Source organism: Oreochromis niloticus, linkage group LG12 (assembly GCF_001858045.2).
Source record: "Oreochromis niloticus isolate F11D_XX linkage group LG12, O_niloticus_UMD_NMBU, whole genome shotgun sequence".
NCBI lineage: Eukaryota > Metazoa > Chordata > Actinopteri > Cichliformes > Cichlidae > Oreochromis > Oreochromis niloticus.
The window spans coordinates 33,118,796-33,141,079 of NC_031977.2; the positions used below are offsets into that span (position 1 = coordinate 33,118,796).

The following is a 22,284-nucleotide window of genomic DNA, read 5'->3' on the forward strand; positions in this document are numbered from 1 at the left end:
ACGTTAAGGTAGTGCTACTATCACTTGAGTACAATTTTTGGCTACTCTTCCCACCTCTGTATATTAGTAGCAGTGAAAATAGCAGGGGGGCATCCGGATTTGAACCGGAGACCCCTTGAGCTGCAGTCAAATGCTCTACCACTGAGCTACACCCCCACATTCAGTGATTTCACTTGCATAACACCACCCACTGGTTTATGAACTTTTCAATTAAACTGACAAGTAGACCCAATTCCACAAGACCAAAATACCCAAACACAGCACAGCGGATCGTCTGACTCTAGCCACGTTTTTCCTTTAACTTGTCACGTTTCTGTATTTAATTCTTGACCAGCGGAACCAGAGACCTCCCACACTCTGCAGATATCGTCAAAGAATGTTTCCAGCACCTTGTTCTCTCTGTGCCACAAAGAATAAAGGCAGCACTGACAGCAAAAGGGGGTCCAACCAGGTACTAGGAAGGTGTACTTACTAAGGCACACCCTCCTAGCACCAGATGATTCTATTTATATTGTACTTTTGTAAATCCACATCATGAAATGCTTCACAGAAGCTACAAAATAAAAACATGGAACAGTAAGACAACATTAGGTCCAATAAACTGTAATGAAAACAAAAGATTGCTTGAATTATATAAAAAGTAAAGCAAAATGAGGGGACTTTCCCATAAATATGTGTTTGAAGACATGACACTAAAAGAAGTCACTTTGTGGGACATATTTATAGAACATTGTTAAACGTGCAAAAGTGTTTAATTAAAAGATTGAAGTTTGGTTACCTTCTTGTGCTGAGCGCAGCATCTTGAAACGTTTCGCCTTTGGTGTTGTTTTGTCTGATCTACAAGGTGTTCGAGTGGCTAAAACACTATTTAAAGTTCGAGGGAGACGCCATGTGTTTGAATGACGTGAGATAAAGTCTGGATAAAATAAAGCTCACAACCTCAGTATGAATAGACGCACTGTTGGTTCGGGATACAGAGACGATAAGAAAAACAGAATACGATCAATCTTTAAAGGATCCTTTTGGAGCCTGTTTGAGTTATCACACAGCTGAAATGTTCCTTCATGTCTTGCTATCTGTGACATTTGCATAGCTGCAGGCATCACAGCTCATTTTACACCTTCAGGGTACTTCGTGTGCTGCGCTTAATTTACCTAAAATACAGGAAATAGTTTCCAAAATGTAAGATCAAACTTTCAGTAGCCATGAAGGAAACAGCACTGGTGCATAATGTCACACCCTGCTTCCCTTCAATCACCTGAAACCAACAGGAAGAGTTTTCTCAACTCACTGAGTCTAATGTGGCATGCAGGAACACACACACAGTTACCCAAGTTCAAAAGGTTCTTATCAGCGCGTTTCCAAGTTTGGGGTTTAAGGACTGTCAAGTCAAGACAAAGCAAAGCCCGGAATCATTTCACAAACATCGCCTGCTTGTATAATGCGACTCGCTGCTCTATGCTATTTTAAATTAGCTGTTGCAAAGAACTAGTCTGAGTGCAGTCACAGATCAGTGATGATGAAGCTTTGATTTTTGTCAGTCGTTTGTGAGCTTCAGAGAGGAGACACAAGCTTGCTTCTCAGTCCTGGCTGCTGTCACATATGGACACATTCACCCTGATGTCACCCATTGGTTTTGAAAAATGAGTGGCATCCTACTGCCTGCATGTATGTGACATTAATACTAGAATCTCACTCCGAAGAAAACAAACGTCACAGCAGGTCAAAATACTCAGAAGATAATTAACAGAGATTATATGACCTCCTGTCAAACAGTGGCCATGCTCCTAAATTTGAGCCTTTTGGATGAAATAGATTCACCCTTCTCTGCAGTCGCTGTGAAGGAGGAAATGGCCATAAACCAATGAAAGCCAATCTTTTTGTGCCATGCTTATTTCTACTGAAAGGTTGGAGATTTCAACACGGGGGGCTTGCTTTTGGCGACACTCTCAGGTGCAGATTAGAAAAACTGCAATTCTTTGCTGGTTCCACACCAACTTTATTTATCAGCCTCGTGGTTGCCATGTGGATGCAATCTGTAACTTCTCCACTAGCTGCCACTAAAACCTACGCACTGCTGCTTCAAGGTGTCATGATGCAATTTCTTCCTCTCCCCTCCGTCAGCTCAGTTTTTAAATTAAAAAATTATAAGGCATAATTTATTTTTCTTTTAACTGAACTGTAATGCCACTTTGCTCTCTCTGTCCTACACTAACATAACCTGTTCCAGGGTGAGTGTTTCATGAGCACTGACAAAACATCTCATGCTTGCAACAGCAAAGCACCCAGGGGGCATCCGGATTTGAACCAGAGACCTCTTGATCTGCAGTCAAATGCTCTACCACTGAGCTATACCCCCATGAGACAAATGCAGCGTCAGTGAGAAATTTTGCATCAGGCTAGCAATTTATTAACAGAAGGGTAAAGGTAATCACTCAGCTCGATGGAAGTGTGCATCAACAGCCCTCGCAACACATCCCATCACAGTTACAGTTGAATTAGCATCTGGATTTGAATCAGAGACCTGTTAAGCTGCAGCTATACCCCTCGTTCCCAGAATCCACCTGTACAAAAACTGCATGAAAAGTTAGACCTAGTGCCCGTCACATCACCCACTGGTTTATGAACATTTCAGTTTAACTTATAGGCTGACCCAACAAATCCCAGTGAGAAACTTACAAGCAACTTCTCAATCAAAACGTAGATTTGCCCTAATACGTACCCTAGTTCACCTGTTTTTTGAAGGTTTATCATACATTTTGAATCTAATGGGATTATAATTTACAAAATGATCACCATGCGATATTTAGTAAGACCTGAAACTGAGACTGTACTTCCACAGATCCACTTTTCAGAACTTTTTTAATACTTTTTTATCTACTGTGTGTGTTTATTTTTGGTTTCTATCACTATCCGCCTCTGCCTTCACTGACAATGGGGCTCTTTCTTTTGCCAAGTACAGTTCATAGTTAGTCCAGGTAATCTACCATCCCCCACTCCATTTACCCGAGGAAAGCTACTGATAGCTGCCGGGAAAAACAGTATCCTTATCCTCTTTTTATTCTGCAGTGGAGGCTGAGCTTTCCTGCCAGTAACCAGTAAACACTCCAGTAAGCCAAGAAAGACACCCTAAGATCAAGAAAAACACCCAGAGATTGTCACTGTTACGCTTTAGAGGGGCAGTGACAAACTGGCTGCTGGGTCTTTTTATGCTGTAACATACAAAAACCCTTCAAATCTGTATTTGTATTCAGGCAGATGTGATAAGGGAACAACAACCATCGCACACATGCAAACAACAGCTCAGCATTATCTCACTGGCATGTCACGCTGCACACTTTTGTTTGTGTGTCTATTTTTTATGGTTTTTGCATTTTTACCAAAAGGAAAAACACGGAGCTCCATCAGCATAATCAGTGTGTGTGATAATAAACAGATTGAAGCCTCCATTCAAAAGGCACCAGCTGCTGGGTCAGGACCAGATGGGAACCACTAAAATCTTTTCATCTGAAAACATCCTGGGCTTGACTTCACCTTTACAAAGAGTTGGCATAAATAAGGATTGGACATAAGCCCGGAACCAACGTGCAGCTGTCGGGCTGTGATGATTGTTACGTGTGTTAAATATTTAAAAGCATGAATGTGGTTGTGACGTGTTTAACCTAAAATGCTGAATGAGAAATAAGTAGGTTGACTTAACCACAGGTTCATAATGTGGACGTTAACTGGTAAAGTAGATCTTTACTGAATTTAGCAGATTACTGTTGCTTTAAAAAATAAGCTTATATACTGTACATTGATCAAAATAAATTCAAACTTTACAAAAAATGTCTTGGTTTGTGTTTAATTTCTAGACACTGGTGGGTTGGGTGTGTTGTGATGCCTACATATCTCTGTCCTAACTGCCTCACAAATTACGTCCACTGTGTTACTCACACTTAAAACGTATTAAATTATCCCTGTTTTAGAGGAGAAAATACAAAAAGCACAATGATAGCAAAACCTTTTTAAACTAGAACTGGAACAAGTCGACTCACTCTGGGATCTGAAAATAAAATGAACTGAAAACATCAGTTAAAAAAGACGAATAGAAGTAAAAACTGATTAAAAGTATAAATGTAAAACTAAATCTGAGGATGACTCTGGTTTGGTGACTCGTGAAACCCATCACTGGATTCTGTCACAGTGCAGACGAAATTACAAATGATTTTTATGTGTCACTACTTTGAATTAATTTCCCTGCAATAATCCTTAGAAACCTTCTGTCAGATAGAACTGTGAGTCCTCTGACTGGGATGGTTCAAGGCGTTTCAGGCATGTCCACTCACGAGAGGTCTGGGCATCTTTTTTCTTAGATTGTTGCTCCCATGACTTAGACCCGGATAAATGAATGGATGAATGGATGGATAGACAGATGCATCAATAGAACCACTGATGGCCAATGACCTATCATTAAAAGGGAAAACATTTTTTCAGACAGCAGTGTTAAGCAAGGAAATGAGACGCTTAGGAACCAAACATTTCAGAGTTGACCCACTTGAGAAGGTTCTGATCAGAGCCAGGAAGACGGTTTTCTGGATTTCAAGAAAACAATAAAAAGAGAGTAAAGATAAGATGCAAGAGGACAAAAGCTTTTCTGCACACACTGGTGTGTACTGAAATATATCTGCTGATTCTTTCAAAAAGTTTGACAACTATCAAATTCATCAAGACGGATCTTCTGTTTATCCTTATCTGTTTGTAACACAGTGAACTAACCAGTAATGCCATCCAAGTACAACAGAATCCATCTCACATGGCTCACATCTGCAGCCACTAGAAAAACTACCTTAAAGCAGCCTGTGTTAACATTTAGCCCCGGATGTTGGCATTTAAACCTTTACCGGTGGCTGTGTTTCTAATTACATGCATCAGCATTCTGCAGCACCTTAATCAGCATTTTAAATGAAACGCCAAGTTTCCATTGTTTCCTTTGACCAGTGTCACTCTGGCAGATTCCTGTTCATATTTATTGGATTTGGCAGTGACTTGGATCCTAATTTTGAGGCGTAATTCTTTTTTAATTGAGAGCTGCTGTCATGTGTTGGAGCGGTGCCACCACTTGTAAAAAAGAAAAATAAAACACAGAGGAGCAAAATGTATTGGGACCATCTGTGGGGAAGTGCTCATTCATATAATTCACACAGTGACACTGGCTAGCTCAGCACAGGTTTATGTACAGTTACCAGAACTGTTTTAAGTATGCACTAACTTTAGACAATAACACATTTGTGGAAAGTACGGCGAGAATGAAATAACAGACCTGCTGGAGATCAAGAACACTCTTCTTTCAAACAGTAAAAATATATGGAGCGTGATCAAAACGCAGTAGATCTGAGGTTGAGCTACAAACTCTCGGATGCCTGCCTGAGGCAAAAATTATCTCATTGGTTTAGTTCTGTCGTAATAGATGGAGACAAATATGCAGCTTTTGAAGTCCAAGTAAACTGGCAAACTTTTAAAAATGGAATAAGTTAAAGCATCAGCGACACCGAACTGTAAAAACAGCCATTTTTCTCCATTGTGGCTGAAATGCTTCGGTCAAGAAGTGAAGTTGTTCTTTATATTAAAAGCACAACAGGAGCTTTAAGTTGTCCAGATCTTATCCTCTTCTCCTTGCAGAAATGATGGCTTCTTTAACCTTACTCCATCTCTGCTGTTTGCTTCATGTAATCCTGTTTAGGGGCGACTGGGCTCAAATGAGTCAGTAGGAAAGCTGATCCACTGCTTATATCTGGGAAACCATACATAATTCTAGTCACTTAACCCTAAATTTAATTACCATCTTTCTTTTCCTTTTCCATTTTTATCTTTCTGTGGATGGCAGAACTTAATAGATAACATATTTTTCAATTTTTGCCTGTCAAAGCATTTCTTGGCACCACAGATTTTATCAGTTCCAAGTCAAAAGCTTGTTATCTCCGACCATGGCTTTATATCACATGCTGATGAAGTGCCAGTGAGTAAAAACATGTGACTGTATTAGCAAAAGTTGAGCTCCGGTTTGCAGGGTAAGCACTTTTTCTAAATAAATGGTTGTGGGGAGAAAAGAGTCCTAGGCTGGTTCATCTCACTCTAAGCAAATTTGTACCCTTGAAATTCATGTTGTAACACAGCATTTCATAATTTCTATTCAGTTTAATGTTTGCCCCCAAGTTTTTAGTCATTTTGAAAAGCATTTTGCAGGCACATGTGACAGGCTGGTGGTTATATTATTTACTACAAAGTCTAAGAGTCAAAAATATTTGCAGCATTTTATGCCTTGCTGGTATTTACAGTCATGTGAAGAATGAAATTTTCACAGGAAAGCATTCCTACGAAAACGCAAGGACAGTATCAGCCATTTCCAGCTAATCAAATACACCTGACTGATTGAAGTTTGACTACCTCTAAAAAGTAAACATTTTGGCAGTTTTTGATTGTCTGAAGCTTTCCAGTCTATGTTACAACAGCACCACAATCTTCCCAGAAGTGGACATTCCAGCAAATTCACCCCAAGATCCAACCGCACTCAGAGAAACTGCAGAAAACCCAACAGCTACATCTCAGACTCTACAGGCCTCAGTTTGCATGTTAAATATTAAACTTTGTGATAGTGCAAAAAGAAAAAGACTGAATTGTTTGGAAGAGTTGTTAGAAGAAAGGCTCTTCTCACTAAACAGACCACGGCCGCGCACCTTAGGTTTGCAAAATTGCATCTAAATAAACATCTTGATGCACGCTCAATCATCCAGGTAAGTAAATCCTAAAAGGTTGATTCTGTTCATCTGGACCAAAAGCACTGCACACTGTGGCCCAATTACATTTGCACATAATTTACAGTACTTATACGCTGTGTTTAGGGAAGACCAAACACAGCATATAAGCACAAACACCTCATACCAACTGTCAAGCTGTAGTGGAGGGGTGAGGATCTGACAGCTTGCAGTCACTGAGTCTAATCTCGTCTGGATACCAAAGTATCCAGATGAGATACTTTGGCTCCAGAACGGAGTCAAATGTGAGGCTGTCCGACAGTTAAAGTCTGGCTAAAACTGGGTAATGCAACAGAGCAATGATCCCAAGCACAGCAGCAAATCTACAACAGAATGTTGTAAATTTGCTAATAATAAGAAGATGTTGCAAAGGCACAATTAAGGTTTTGGCAGGACCTTAAGAGAGCTGTGAATAAATGAATGTGTGCAAACTTCAATGAACTGAAGCAGCAAAGAATAGTGGGCCAAAATTCCTCCTCAGTGATGTGAGAGAACGATAAAGTCATACAGAAAATATTTACTTCAAGTTATTACTGGTGATCTTGGTTGTACAAACTCCTGGGATTCACAGTGTGTATCGCCGGACTGCACAGAGTGTGTAAAATACAAATTTATTTTGTAAAATAACTGGACTTTTGGGTGTCCCCTGAAAGTTTGTGATGCTCAAAAGAATAAAGTTTCTTTCATTGCAAGACTTCGGTGTTATTTATTATAGGATTTGAAATTGCAAATGTTTGTTTTTAATCATAATAAATGTTTATAATTTTAGTCGGTTACAGTTTAATTTGTTACAGTGGACAAAAACAACAGTGTCGTGCTGTGGTTCTCTCTGTATATACTCTCATCAGCCCAGTGCAAGCTTTAAATCAGCCTGTGTACGTAATTCATCTGCATGCAGTAACATTAATTACAGTCTCCTGTCCAGAAATTAGTAGTGTTACTTTCTTACAGAGACTTTCCTTTTTTCTCTGTCATTACACTTGCAGATAACAGGCCTGATGTGGTGCAGGGCTTGCAGTTCCCTGTCAGCCAATCAGATTTTATTGAAACCCTTTTACACGTTCAAATAGCCTTCAGAAACCTGACAGTCATTAGAAAAGAAAGGCGCTGCTAAATTCTTTGCCGCTATTAGTGGTTATAATTACAGAAGTGTTCTCACACCGACTCACAAAGAGGTTTTCGTCACGAAGGGACGGCGCTGCAACTGATAAAAATAGACTGATGGATATTCCAAGTATTTTTAAGTTTTATTCTTGTGTCAACACACACACACACACACACACACACACACACACACACACACACACACACTCCTTGAATTGCTATAAAAACTTCTCCTCACTCATACTCCTCCCTAAGAGATCAAATATTATCATACTTCGTGTCCTTTCATCAAACTCTATTGGGCAAACTTTTTGTTTGTTTTCTAAAATTTAGATAAGAGAAGAGTTAAGCAGTACTGGAAAATAACAAAGTACAACAAGTACAAGCTAAATTGTGCAACTAAAATACTTGTATTCCATTTCCATCCATCCATTCACAGCTTATCCAATTCATGGCTGCAGGGGGGCTGGAGCCTATCCCAGCTGTCACAGGGCTGCGCTAGACAGGGGTCACTGTAACTTCAGTTACTAATTACTTTACAAATTCAGATTACTCAAACAAAATTCTATTAATGCATTTAATAGGATTATGAATCAATATTATATTTAATGCAGCAATGTAGTAATGAACGATGTATTAATGATGGGTCAACTATGACACCACAAGGAGAGAAAACCACAAGCAAGCACGCTTTTTATGTAAATGGTTAGCTAGAGCTTTACTGGCAGCTACATTAAAGTGACGCACACATGAATTTAATTAGTTTGCATTTATGAAACGAAACTGTTTTGGAATAAAGTTTGCAGTAAATGAAATTGATGACTAGAATAACTTTTGGTGTTTTTTGACCTGCCTATATGATATTAATTTGGCTATTAAGTTTTTCAATTACACACACACACACACAAAAAAAAACAGGGCTGTTATTACAATAAACACATCATTATTTCATATTAGTTGTCACAAAATTGCATTAAAATGCTCCAAAAGGGGCAATGTGGCAGTCTAGAGGTTGGGTTTGTACCTTCTCCCTGTGTTCACCCGCCCACAGTCCAACTACATGGATGTTAGGTTAATTGGCCATTCGTAGCTGGTCATAGGTGGGAATGGTTGTCTTTCTCTCTGAGTTAGTGCTGTGACAGACAGGTGACCCGCCTCTTGCCCCAGGGCAGCCAGGATAGACTGCAGCAGTGTTCACAACCTTGAAACAGTGGACAGAAGACCAGCTCAGTAATTCAAATAATCAGAGGTGTGTAAAAGCAGACATCTATCAGTTATACCTTTTGGCACACTAGTCAATCAAAGGAGGCCTGTCCTTATCCATACACAACTTTAAGCTTTATTACATTTACAATTGCTCAGTTATATATGTTTACAGACTCTACACTGAATCCAGTGGAATCTCTGGATAACCTCTCTTCCTTGGGGTACATCGCTCATCTGTAAAGGTCATATAGGTCCAGTGTTATCACTTACAAGTGTACTTTTAGACATGTTACGCTTTAATAGAGTATTAAAAACCATGTACAGACACAAAGTTTTCATTTGTTTAGTAAAATGTTACAAACTTTGAGGTCCAGTCCTCAGCAGTGACCCACTAAACCCACCTGAAGCTTCTAGAGTTCTGGCTGGACCCCCTTCCCAGGTGTTTGTAGCTAATGTAGTAATAAAGTTTCCATGACATGACAGTCCTAACAGAGGTGAGATTAGCAGCAGTTCCACTGCAGCCACTTCCAACGATAAGGGAATTTTGTGAAAGTAAGGACACCCTGATTTACAGGTTTTAAATCTTTAGTAATAACACTTATTAGAAATGAACTCAGAGTCTTATTTCCTAATGATGCACTCAGAATTATGTCATTGTATAAGTGCTTACCCTAACCGCCTGTGAAGGTTCTCAGTCATCCAGGTCATCGTAGTCTAAGGAGCTTGGAAAGAAAAGCGTCTGGACTTCTTTAAGTTGCTTGAAGACGTTTCACCTCTCATCTCAGAAGCTTCTTCAGTTCTAAGGGTCAAATGGTGGAGAGTCCCAGATTTAAACCCAGTGGGAGTTTCCCCCCAAGAGGGACAAAAGGACCCCCTGATGATCCTCTACCTAATCACATGAGCCAAGGTGTGAAAGCGGGTGTGGGTCACAATCAGCCAGGGTTTCGGGTGAGCTCATTGTGAAACCTGGTCCAACCCTATCATGTGATTTCCTGAGGTCAGATGGCCCAGGGTGTGAGTGAGTGTTAAGGCGTCTGGGAAGGAATCTCAAAACTGGAATATAGATGGCAGACAGTTGGTGTCGTAAACCACTGCCTCTGTTCAAAGATGGTCACTCACAGTGGACATAAATGGCTTCTTTTACTCCTCTTTCAAACCATCTGTCTTCTCGGTCCAAAATGTGAACATTGGCATCCTTGAAAGAGTGACCTTTGTCCTTAAGATGCAGATGGACTGCTGAGTCTTGTCCTGTGGAGGTGGCTCTTCTATGTTGTGCCATGCGCTTGTGAAGTGGCTGTTTGGTCTCTCCAATGTAGAGGTCTGGGCAAATCCTCGCTACACTGTACAGCATACACCACGTTGTTAAGTTTGTGTTTAGGAGTTTTGTCTTTCGGGTGAACCAGTTTTTGTCTGAGTGTGTTGCTGGGTCTGAAATGCACTGGGATGTCGTGCTTGGAGAAAACTCTCCTGAATTTCTCTGATACACCGGCTACATAAGGGATGACAATGTTGTTGCGTCTGTCTTAGACCCTGACCCTTAGAACTGAAGAAGCTTCTCGGATGAGAGGTGAAACGTCTTCAAGCAACTTAAAGAAGTCCAGACGCTTTTCTTTCCAAGCTCCTTAGACTGCTTACCCTAACCTAAATCAGTAATGTGCTGGCCCAATCACCCAAAATGTTACCAAGAAAAGGGGGTTTGGTGTCAGGCAACACAAAAAGCGTAAATCACACCTGCTTTGGATGTGATACCATAACATTCCACCTGAAGGCCGAGCGTAATCCTAAAACTCTGATGTTTTATGATATTCTTATTACAACATGCTGATGTCAGCTTTTTTTTATTACAATGTGATGACATCAGCAGTTTTTATAGATTGTTAATGCTGATATCAGCACTGGTACTATGGAAATCTAGTAGTGTATTAATCTTTGTGTGTTATTGTGAATTCATACATTGTTGTGTTGAAAAATCAATGTTCTACAGATCTCAAACAAAGAACATGCTGATGTCGCCCAATGACATCAACATAATCTATTGCTTTACATTTTGGGCATCATACAATGGAAACTAAAGCTTTTTCCTAATTCACCTGACTCTGACCTTTGACCTATGACACTGAAGAATTACATATTGAAATGCTTTATTTTATTATCTTTGCACATATGTTCGGAGCCAAATTGGCTGAAAACTTTGGCTTCTATGAGCTGTAACAAAAATGAGATTTGAAGATATTCATGCATTGTGTGAATTTGCTAAACTGTATGGCGCCAGTGTGATCTTGTAGGTCTTTTTTTTAAAATAAAAAGTGTGCTGTACAGCTCTCTCCGTGCCCTTTCATATGGTATATGACTCAATAGTATATTGTTGTGAAGTTTGAAGATAATGTTTAAAAAGTGGGATTTTTGATTTTCACATTTGCTTTAGATCTTTGACCTTGAACATATTTTAACAAGAATAAATCAGCTCTGGCTGTTTTTGGTTTCTACCATCACACAGAATTTAAAAATGATATCTTGAAAACTGTTAACTGCGAACAAACAAACAGACAGACAGACAGAGGCGATTACATACTACCAGCGTGATCATGGAAAGAAAGTTTTAAAAAAAAAATTCTCCCACTCACTCTTCATCTTGTTTTCAGAATAATCGTATTACATTTTTTCTAAAAGTACTGAATAGTTCCGCTGTGCATGTGTTTGAGTTTATTGTTAATGCACTTTCCCTACCCTAAACTTAATCCTGGGTTAAACTTAATCTTGTCTCTGAAATAAAAATAAAAAATAAAAAAATAAAAAATAACCGTTGGGTGAAAATCCCAAAGCCATCAACATCATCTGTTTTGCGTTGACAGACGTGGCAGTGAAAGGGTTACGAGTCACATGGTAGCGGGTGGTATTATCAGCCCGGGGCTGTAGAAAAAAGAAGAAGAAAAAAAGAAAGTCTATCTGGAGAAAAAAACTGAGAACAAAGAAATCTGTCTATATAAGTTGCCCCAGATCCTCCAGCGGTGTGACTCCGGGCTCTGCACTCCGCAATCAGCTGCGCCAAAAACCAGCTCTCCTGTGCACCACCACCACCACTGCTCCGATGGCTGCAATGATGCGGACTTCTCTGGTCGTGTGCTGCTGTGTTTTTGCGCTGCAGTACTTACAGGTCATGCTTTGTCTTCCAGCGCGGGGGTCCAGCAGGTACAAAGAGGCACCGGTGAGTTGGAGCACGCCTGTTTTTCCCCATTTTTGTAACTTGTCGCCGAGTCGAAGCATCCGTGCTTTTGCAGAAGTTTGTAAACTTTGAATGAGTCGCGGTGGTTCAGCTCTGACACTGTTGCACGAGTCAAACATGACTTATTGCTTTTCATTTTGAAGGACTGTGCAGTGTTTGCTTTCTTCATTCTTTCTGCTGCTACAATCGGCCCCACCACCCCTTAAAACACACACGGACACATGTGCACACAGTCGTGCACGATAGCCCGCTTTACCGTGCAGACTTTAGAGTTTGCTCCAGAATAAACACGCTCTTAATTGTTGCATAAAAACGGCTTGACTTGAAATTACTTCCAGGTTTTCTTACGTGTTTCTCCAGCTGCAAAAGTGCTCGCACGTGCACGCGCGTGGCTTTCAATCATCACGACCAATGACCCTTGTGTTGTAATTAAGAAAATGGCTATTTTAGGGGCGCATAGCAGTTGACCTGTCACTGTAATTAGCCCGAGAGCTGCTCTTACTTTGAAGAAATTACTATCATCACTGTTTACTTTTTGTCTGCTCAGCAACAGCATCCACGAGCGTGACTGCAGCCAAACCTGACGTCTTCTGCATTGCATGCACGCAGGGTGACAGCAGAGTGTTTTGGTTTTGACTCGGATGTAATGAGGATCTGATGGTTTGGGAGGAGGGAGAGAGAAAATAAAGGTTGCAGGGTTCCTGCAGTCTGTCTGCAGGGCAGGAAGCTGTAATAACAGCTCTTAAAGGCATTTTGTCAACAACACCATAAAAGTGAGGGGTCCTCCATATGGCCCCGGCATGATGGCGTCTTTCTGTCATTGTCATGTGCTGTGGTGGCTTTTCTAATTTAGCAGTTGTTTGGTCTCTTGCCATTATGGGGGACTTGACCACATGCTGCAGTCTTGTTTAATGTAACTATTTATTCTAGCATTGTAATTTAAGATTCAGCTATGTTTACTACTCCTTTAATCCATGTTTTTGCTTACACAGCTCCTCCTGCATCACGTGACTCCTTTCTAGATTATTTAACTGTTATTTACTCAGTGAAGGCCTGTTTAACATGGATGCTTGTTCTAAGGAATGTCCTGTTTACAGGTATACAGCAAAAAAGCATTTTATCAAAACAATCTGGCAGCTCGCATATGCAGTTACAGAGAAGAATGTAATCCTTACTCGGAATAATGATTACATTCTTCTGATTACAAGTTAACAAGAATTTGTTTTAACCTATTTTCAGATACTGATGTGTAGAGTGAATAATGTGCATTATTTTTTACACACAGTGCAATTTGGAGAAATGTTGCACAGCACAAGATTTAAAGATTTTCTGACAAGAGATTTCCAGAGAAATAAGAATACTTTAAGGCAAGTGTATCTGTCAGCTGGGAAATCAACGATGATCTCCAAAGCAGCGCAGGGAAAGCTATTCCTGTAAAGGTCTTAATCCAGGCTCACACCAGGTCCTTGATCAGGTGAGAACATGCCAGGACTAGTCTACCATAACAGCAAGCTAGTTTGGTAGCAGGTTCATAGACTTTGTTGGAGGAGTCTTCAGGACTCGTGCCAGTGACTGCTGCCCTGGCATGATCTACTGGTATGGTTGGAATACAGCATTTATAAATATGTTGTCATTGGTTTCTAATTGCCTGTAACTCCGACTGAGCTCTTGATAACTACACTGGCAGCACGTCCTCTCCCTAATATTTATCCTGGAATGAGGGCCTTTTATTTATTACCAAGAAGTGATATTTTTGAGGCACGCACAACATAAACAGATTTCACTCATATCTGTTATGTGTAGTTATTTAAGAATTAAATAAATTAAATTATATGACAATACATCTTAAAAATAATCTGTTTCATTTTTACAACAAGATTACCCATTAACACTCTGCCTGACTCGGCTCAGGGCAACTGGTTAATGTGTTTGTGTCAGTCCAAACACAGGAAAGTTGCAGAGTGCCCTCTGGTGGACAAACTATGCAACATCAGCTCATTATATGTTTGAATGGTGTTTCTCCCGGCTCTTTTTTTACATAAAATTTTCCTTTTTCAGCTGTTGTAAATACTAACAGCAAGTAAATAGTAGGGTCCACTTCTGAGTAGAGTACAACTGGAATACCTTCATTGCTGAACAACTGGAAACTAGTCTAAACAGTCATATAATCTTTAAGCATTTTCAATATTCAATATTTTAAGTTAAAGCAAGCAGTAACTTTGTAATGCCTGTTTAGGGTGCACTAAAAATCAAGAATTCAAGTGAAAAACTAAGATAACATGAATCTGCTTACAATAATAGAAGATTCTCAGTATTTCTTTTTTCTTAATAGTAAACAAGATATTTCATTTAAGCAGTGCAGCAGTATTGTCTGAGACAGGAGAGCTGGTGTCCATGATCTGATATCTGCTCTTCTTTATGGTAACTTCCTTTCATTGGAAGAGGCAAGTACTTTGGCCACACTTTTCTCCCACTTTATTACAGGAGACATTTGGGATGATGTAAAGAGGACGGTTCAGCAGGGCCTGATTACAGCTGTGTGTTGGGGTCTGGGTTATGCATATCTTTGTTACTGACTGCATGTTACTGCTAACTTGTTATCCAAGCCCCATTCCTAATCAGTCAGTGCTATAAAGGAATGTATTTTTTTCCATTATGGATTCTGATTCTTCAAAGCACTCTATGGTTTGTTTGATAGCACAAAGTTGAAAATGAACATGTTTTACTATGAAGTACTTCTCTAGATGCTTCTGTGACTATCACAGATGTGGGGCTTTGTGTAGCTTGTTTGACCCTCAATGCCGTGTCAAATTATAAGACGAGATGATTCAGCGTTGAGGTGAAAACATCCTATAAAGAAGTCTTGCAGGTCAGAATTTCTTTTCATTTTTTCTTTTTTTTTTTTTTGTGCTTTGTCACACATTTTAACTCAATTCTTTCCTCTTTTTTAATTTAAAGTAATCAGACATCAGATCACTGCAGTGTTGTTATGACTCATTGTGATGGTGGGAAAAAATATTGCCATACTAGCAACACATTGTCAGAACTATGTTGCACCTGTGACGAAAATGCTTTTAGACTCCTGGTCATTTCATGGGAAAGTGTAATCTGCAGTGTTGTCAGTTTATTTCTCTGTTCTTTGACAACGGAGTGAGCGATCACACAAGCCCGGGCAGGCCCGTGTGTCTGTGGCATTCAGGGCAGTGGGATACATAGCGCCTGTTTTCTCTGGGGTAAGGGGGCCATAAGAGCTAACTGTTTGCATTTCGCTTTTGTCAGTAAAACCGGAGTGCCCCTTGGTTTTCCCGGTCTGTTTTTTTCCATCACGTTGATGCCATTCAAGCAAAGGGATTGGCCGGGGAACCGTGAGAGCAATGGTGACATCAGAGCCAGCCTAGGTTCCCATCAAGCAGATCTGGGTCACAACTGCAGCGGGCTGAAATTGGTGAATGAGACACCACAGGAGGGGGATACACTTAAAAAGTACATGCACCCCTCCTTAATGCAGCTTTTGTTATTTAAGAGGAGGAGCCTCATTCTGACCTTTACTGACAAGGTGAGAGGAGGTGGGGGTATCAGACCTTTGTATTTGCAGTTCAGGTTACTCTACTGACTGAATGCAATGTCTCCCAGAGAATTACACTGTATTTGTGTCTGTGGTGGGGCAGTAGGTGTACACACGCAAGGTCAGACTCCATTTGGATTGTTGCTGCAGGAGGTAGTTTCACTTTGCAGCCTTGGTGAGCTCGTCATAGCGGCACGTGACCCAGTTCCCCACCTGCAGCAGTTTCTGGTTAGATGCAAGTGTAGATGCAAGAAAACTGGATGACATCGAGGATGTAACCTAACCAGTGTGCCTCGAGGTAAACATTTTATGGAAAGGGTTGGGGGGAAAAATTGATATAGCAATGGCATCGTGATATTTTGAGTGGCGATACAGGAACACCAATTATCATTATTTATTAAAATATTCTGGGATTACTATGAATAAGAGGGCTCGTTTCATTCATCACATTTATGAGTTAATGTTAGCAAATCTGCATTAAATCGGCTCAAAGGAAAAACCTCCAACAAAGAATTCTGGGAGTCGGAGTTCCGGCTGAATTGTAGGACATCAAATACGTATGTCACAAAATGACACCCAAATCAGTTCAGAACTTTATATAATGTGTTATTTATGGATTTTTGGTTGATATTTTGTCTGTCTTGGTTCAAAATAAACTAGAACTAAATGAAATTAGAGATTATTTATTTGTTTCTAAGTGAGGAAACCTACAAATTCAGCAAGGCATCAAAAAATAATTTCCTCCACTGTAATCACAGACTGATATCAGACAGACTCCATCTTTAGTCTTTAGGTGTTAGTGAAAAAAAAATAACTGAAGTCAGATAACTTCATCTTATTAGATAAAACAGATAAAGACAAAGTTTTACTTTGAGGACATAATTTGCAGTTGAAAAAATGTGACTAAACAGTAATTCACCATAATGCACTCAGCATGTGAGAAAATATTAAAAATCGCAAAAATATGGAACAGAGAGGGAAGCGTTGCAATAATATTGTAATGTGGGAAAAATCTGTTGGTTCTCACTTATAAACTATTCATAATAAAGTCTTTAAGATTCTAAGATGGATTTATGGATTTCTGTCTCGGGTGTTTCGTAGGAGCAGGTCTCACCTGTTGTTTTGTTGTCTTAAACTATATAAAGAACAACTGAAAACTCAATTTTCGCTGTTCGAGCAGCGCTGCTTATGCACCCAAAAAGGTTATGAGTACATAGGCTACATATAAAAGTATATATAGCAACTGTATATAGTGATGTCACCCATTTGTTTGTATTGGCGTGCAGCGTTTCAGGTTGATGCTAAAGCTAAAACTGCATTACTGTAAAACCGAATCTGTTGAACAATTTTGTATTTTCAGAGTGAAGTCAAAACACTCCAAACCAAAATTATGACTAAACGTGCATTTACACTTGTGTTTTCAGTCCTGGTGGTCCAGTCCCCAATAAAACTTTAGCCTGATTAATCTGTGGTAGGAACGTGACCAATCAATCACAAATTTCCCCTTGTGGGACAATTAAAGGATTATTCTACATCTGGTAGACACAGCGCACACGTCCTCCTCAAGAGTTAAACATCTTCTGGTGCCAGATGTTCGTTCAGTTAGAACCGTACACCAAGTAGTCATGACTGATGTAGACTGATGTTACTCAGTCGGTGGTGAAGTTCTGTAATTGTGAAGCCTTGAGCGCAGCATTTTTGCTGTCGCCATCTTGGTGTTTTGAAACCAGATGTGATAAGCGAGGGGTGAGAAACAGGGCACTGCACATGGTCATTGGCTAATAATTTGTGATTGGTGAAACGGCAAAAAAATGATGACAGTCATCAGGAAAGAGTTTACAGAGCTCATGGATCACATGAGCAGGAGTCATTGTCTCCACCAGAGGTGATGCCCCCCGCTGGCAGGTAAAAAGACTGCAGTTTTGATGCCCTTCCATATTGGCTTCACTTTTCAGGTCGTAGGCTACGTGCGTCATTTCTACTGTCTATGAGCAAAATTATAGAAGCTTGCACAGCAGTAGTAGTAGCATGTAGCTAGAGAGGAGGAGGAGAAGATTGAAGGCTGAAAAGCATAACAAAGATTTTTCAGATTTTTAACCCACAGCAGCTCAGAAACAGGTAAGGAAAAGGTAGAACAGCATAGCTACTGAAAAGGCCACCGCTTATTGGACATCCAGGACTCTTTAATGTTATCGTTTAAGTTCAATTAGACTGCACACATGTTGTGTTTGACCCTTCTTTGACGTATGTATGAGGTGTTTCTGTAGCTTACAGCAATGCTCAGTTAAAATTTATTTACACAACAAAAGTTAGAAACACAGTATCAGAGCAAGATCAGCGACAACCAGTGTGCATGCACTTGGCAACAGCGGGGCAGAAGAACCCCCTTTAAACAGGAAGTTTGGTGCCTTGCTGCAGGATTTTTCCCTTCTCTGGAAAGAAATCCTGTTAAAACTAGTCCAGATGTTGAAGCCTTGTACCTGATGTCCTCACTTTAACTCTGAGCTGACACGTCTTACTTGTGTCGTTTACTTTTCTCTAAAATCCCACCACAGTAACCTTAAAGAAAAGCCAGGGCAGCCTGATTTTCCTGGTAGCTGGCTCTCCTGGGGTTTTTCTCTAATTAATAATCACAATCAGCAGTGAAATCATCCTGCGGCCAGGCGAACAGGAGATTTGCGAGTCTGAGGTCATGAGGAAGTGTTTTTTTTCTTTCTTGACAGGAAAGATAAGAGATTCAAGCAGATGCCCAGATGGTTTGTATCACCTTCAACTGCCGGGTGTTTCTGATTATCAGAAGATAAGTTGGATTAGCGAAGTAAGAAGGAAGATAACAAAGTATTTCTTGATGAAAAATTGTTATACTCCCACCATCCCCACCCCCACCCCCCATCTAGTACAATAAATGTTCTCCTACTGTAAGCAATCCTTTTCCCCGTTGTTTCAGTAAGAGCACACCCTTCAAATTGAATCCTTATCTGTCTCCTCAAGTAAACACTCACTTATGACTTACTTCCTGTCATCCGGATTAGGTTTAGACTGTTTCTTTTGGATACTCAGATATCATGTTGATGAAAAAGTCTTTATACTTCTTGTTTTTCTGTCATAAAAAAGACCATTGTTTGAAGCACTGGCAGCATCACCTGTCGCCTCTTTGAAACTTTTTTTTTTCACTTCAGACGGTCCTTTTCCTTTTCACCAGTCTGTGCTACTCTCTGAGTTTCAAGAAGATGTTTTCATATCAAATTTTATAATTTCCTTTTTTTATGTAGCCAATTTCCTTTATACTTAAGCTGCAGTTATAGATTTCCTACGGTCCTTATTCAAAACACATGTTGTGTGGACGTAATTCACTCTGCTGTACTGAAGCAAAGAGTCTATAAAAATGTGACTTTTTCAGGAGAATCTCCCCCAGATGCATTTTTTAATAAAAACAATGTCTATCATAAAACTACAGTTAACAAATCTGGCAAATATATCCAGTAAATCTTGAGCCACCTTATTTCTTTATATTTTGCTTCCAAGGAGACTGGCTGTCTTTTCATTTTTAAACTCTGACTATAAATCATTGAAGCATAAAAAGACACCTAATTTAAGGGATGAAATAATGTTGTGTCTCCCAATAACAGACAACTGAGCAAAGTAATAATTTCAAATAGTATCTTTAAGCACTTTGTAACCTGTCACAAAAACACATTTCCCCCCATTTCTTTAGCTGAATCTATGAAAACATTTATGATAGAAACTCTCCTTCGATCTGTGTCTATGCTCTGTGTCTATCAAAAGGACACTAAGGGCTGTCAGTGGCCCAGCAGAAACCCAGCTTTAAAGTTTAAAGTTAAACCAGTCATTAAACATTCAAAAAAAGCTGAAGTATAAACATGTAAACTAAAGTCATCACAGGTACATTCCTCTGATCATTTCTTTCTTCATTTAAAAATATGAACTTGGAATAACTACTCCAGAAGTACTTGCATGTGCTTTCACTAACAACTCTCCCACATGTCTGTAACGTATTAACCGAAGGACATCTCTGCTCGTGTGAAGATGTGCTGTGGATGAAAGTGTTTTTCTTCTTCAAACGAGTGGAAACCATCTCCCTGGAGGTTCTCTGTCACATCAGGGGTTGCGGTGGATTTGTTGTCAGACTGGAGACGCTCTTCAGACACACCGTGCACAGACTTGTCTCTCTGTGCTCTCTAAATACCACTCGCACATCTCCCGCACTGCTTCTTGCAGGTCTTGTCAACACTGTAACCAGAACCTAGATGTGTCCGTGCATGTAACGGATGACCCCCTTCGCCGCCACCATCGCACACCCCCTCCACATGCTGTCAGCGTGAGAGAGCATCTTCTAGGCCTTCGGGCTTTTTGGAGATTTCGTGTCTCATCGCTAACTTGCATTCTCAGCAGAAAGTGACAGATTAATTGTCCTGAAGGTAGTTTTTCATTTCTTTCTCAAACATCATCACACACTCTCCTGACAGGATTTCCATTGTCTGTGTGTGCACACCTGCAACACCGAAGTCTCATCAGCAAAGTTGTGGAGGTGGCATCAAACAAAGCGGTCTTTCATATAACTGGGCTCAACCTAAAATGTTGGTAAGACAGAACACGTTTATCCTAAAATATCCCCCCAAAAAACTCATTGTTTTCCAAAGATTCTTCTTTTAGGTTAAATATATGCTGTTTGGAGCTGCACTCGGAGTCTGAAATTAACTTTTTATCTGCTGAAGATTAAAAATCCATCAGCTTGTTTTCTAACTGGGAAAAATAATACATCAGACTCTGTTTCACTGCATTTCATCAACAACATCAGCTAAGATATTATCTTGAGTACAAACTTAAACTTGCAGAAAAACAAGCAAGTTAAAGTTAAAGCTCAGTAAACGAAGCTTGAAACCAAAACACATTTAGGTGAAGATAATACCTGTGCTTGGGTTTAACCTTGAACGTCAGTGAACCTGTTAGGAATCAGACACATTTATGACTGCGGGGTCACGTGGGTCAAACAATCCATTTGACACACAGCTGGGGAGGCTTAGTCTTTAACGAGATTTCTTTGAAATGACCAAGCAGCGCCCCCCCCAAACCCCAACCCCATGTACCCAGCGCAAGGTATAGTTTTACGACCCTGAAAGCCGACACTTGCTCACCTCAGCACTGATGTGATTGGGATCAGGTGGGGGGGCAGCTTCAGTCTAAACTGTCTCGTTTAGAGCCCAGGGTTGGCTGGTGTCCAGGTGATTCACAGTTCAAATCCCCGTCATCAACACAAACCACAGAGGCTTCGTGCTGTCCTTGTCAGCAAAACAGCTATCGTTATTATGTTCAAACACCTGAGATGATAACGACCAGGGGTGGAGAAACAACCAGGCAAAGATTGTAACTTATATCACAAAATACCTTTAAGGTTTTTGGGTTTTTTTTAATTTAGCCTTGGGGATAGTTTGCACAGAAGGCATTGCCCCGGTGCTGCCTAAAGGTTAGAACAGGCCATGACCTCTTTCATGATGATGAAAGGTCGCACAAAATGTGTTTTTATCTGTCTGTGTTGCTGCATTGTACTTGTAATTCTCAGTTGCACAGATAAACAATCTCAGGAACACAAACACGAGCAAGAGGTCAAGCTCAGTGACTCCAATTTACTGAGGTGAGGCCTAACAGACAGATAGCAGCTGCAGTCCTTTGTGTTAGGATGTGTGTCAGTTAAAGCAGCCACGGCGCTAACTTTAAGCCTCACCAGTCTCCAAATGGATGAGTTATTACAACAAAAACATCCATACAGTTAATAAGGCGAAGGGAACTGTACATGACAGCAAAAACCTTTTTTTATACCGGGCTCCAAACATATTTGTTTCTTCTGCAAAGTTGGACATTTTAACATGAGAGTCTGTGGTGACTGACTCACTTGTGGAGCCAGCCTCAAGTGGCCGTTGGAGGAACTGCACTTTTTGGCACTTACTAGCTGTACTGTTTTACTGTTTCTGCTTGAGCGAACTGGCAGAGAGGAAGTGAAACATCAAAAGTGCAACAGAATGACCAAAAAAATGAAAAGAAAACCTCAAAGCCATGATAAAAAAAAAAATATGTGATACATTTTGCATAATCTGTAATTGAACTAAATGAACATGAACTCACTGGCTTTGCCAAGTAAGATATGTTCTGTGCTTGTAATGTTTTCCTCCAGTTTAAGATCAGCAGCCATTAGATAGATAAGTTTCAGAACACATCATATCGTGATAAGGGTTTTGTTGTTTATCTGAAGTTTTTGTTGTCAGTATGAACTGCAGGAAGGCAGATAATAGCACAGAGACAGAAAGCTCGCTCAGACTGGTGCTCAAGGAAGAGCAGAAAGAAGCCGAACAAGGTGTACGCTTTCCAAGGCTGCC

At 40.2% G+C, this 22,284-nt stretch overlaps 1 protein-coding gene, 1 long non-coding RNA gene and 2 other non-coding genes across 5 annotated transcripts in view; 1 reads left to right on the forward strand and 3 right to left on the reverse strand.

The window, feature by feature from the left end:
• Positions 1-84: 84 nt before the first annotated feature.
• trnac-gca (transfer RNA cysteine (anticodon GCA)) lies at positions 85-156 on the reverse strand. Its single transcript has one exon. It is a non-coding gene; the product is annotated as a tRNA-Cys (tRNA).
• A 2,131-nt stretch (positions 157-2,287) lies between these two features.
• trnac-gca (transfer RNA cysteine (anticodon GCA)) lies at positions 2,288-2,359 on the reverse strand. Its single transcript has one exon. It is a non-coding gene; the product is annotated as a tRNA-Cys (tRNA).
• A 9,622-nt stretch (positions 2,360-11,981) lies between these two features.
• mmp11a (matrix metallopeptidase 11a) overlaps positions 11,982-22,284 on the forward strand; it is a 37,388-nt gene continuing 27,085 nt past the window's right edge. For both annotated transcript variants that reach the window (XR_002064143.2, XM_005451490.3), the window contains exon 1: positions 11,982-12,309. Coding sequence is in view for 1 of the 2 variants with exons in the window: in XM_005451490.3 (XP_005451547.1) it covers positions 12,193-12,309 (117 nt within the window). In the remaining variant the exon portion in view is untranslated. The remainder of the gene's footprint in view (positions 12,310-22,284) is intronic.
• LOC106098170 (uncharacterized) lies at positions 19,171-22,100 on the reverse strand. The gene is made up of 2 exons (XR_001224314.3): positions 20,823-22,100; positions 19,171-20,483 (listed from the first exon to the last, which is right to left on the reverse strand). It is a non-coding gene; the product is annotated as an uncharacterized LOC106098170 (long non-coding RNA).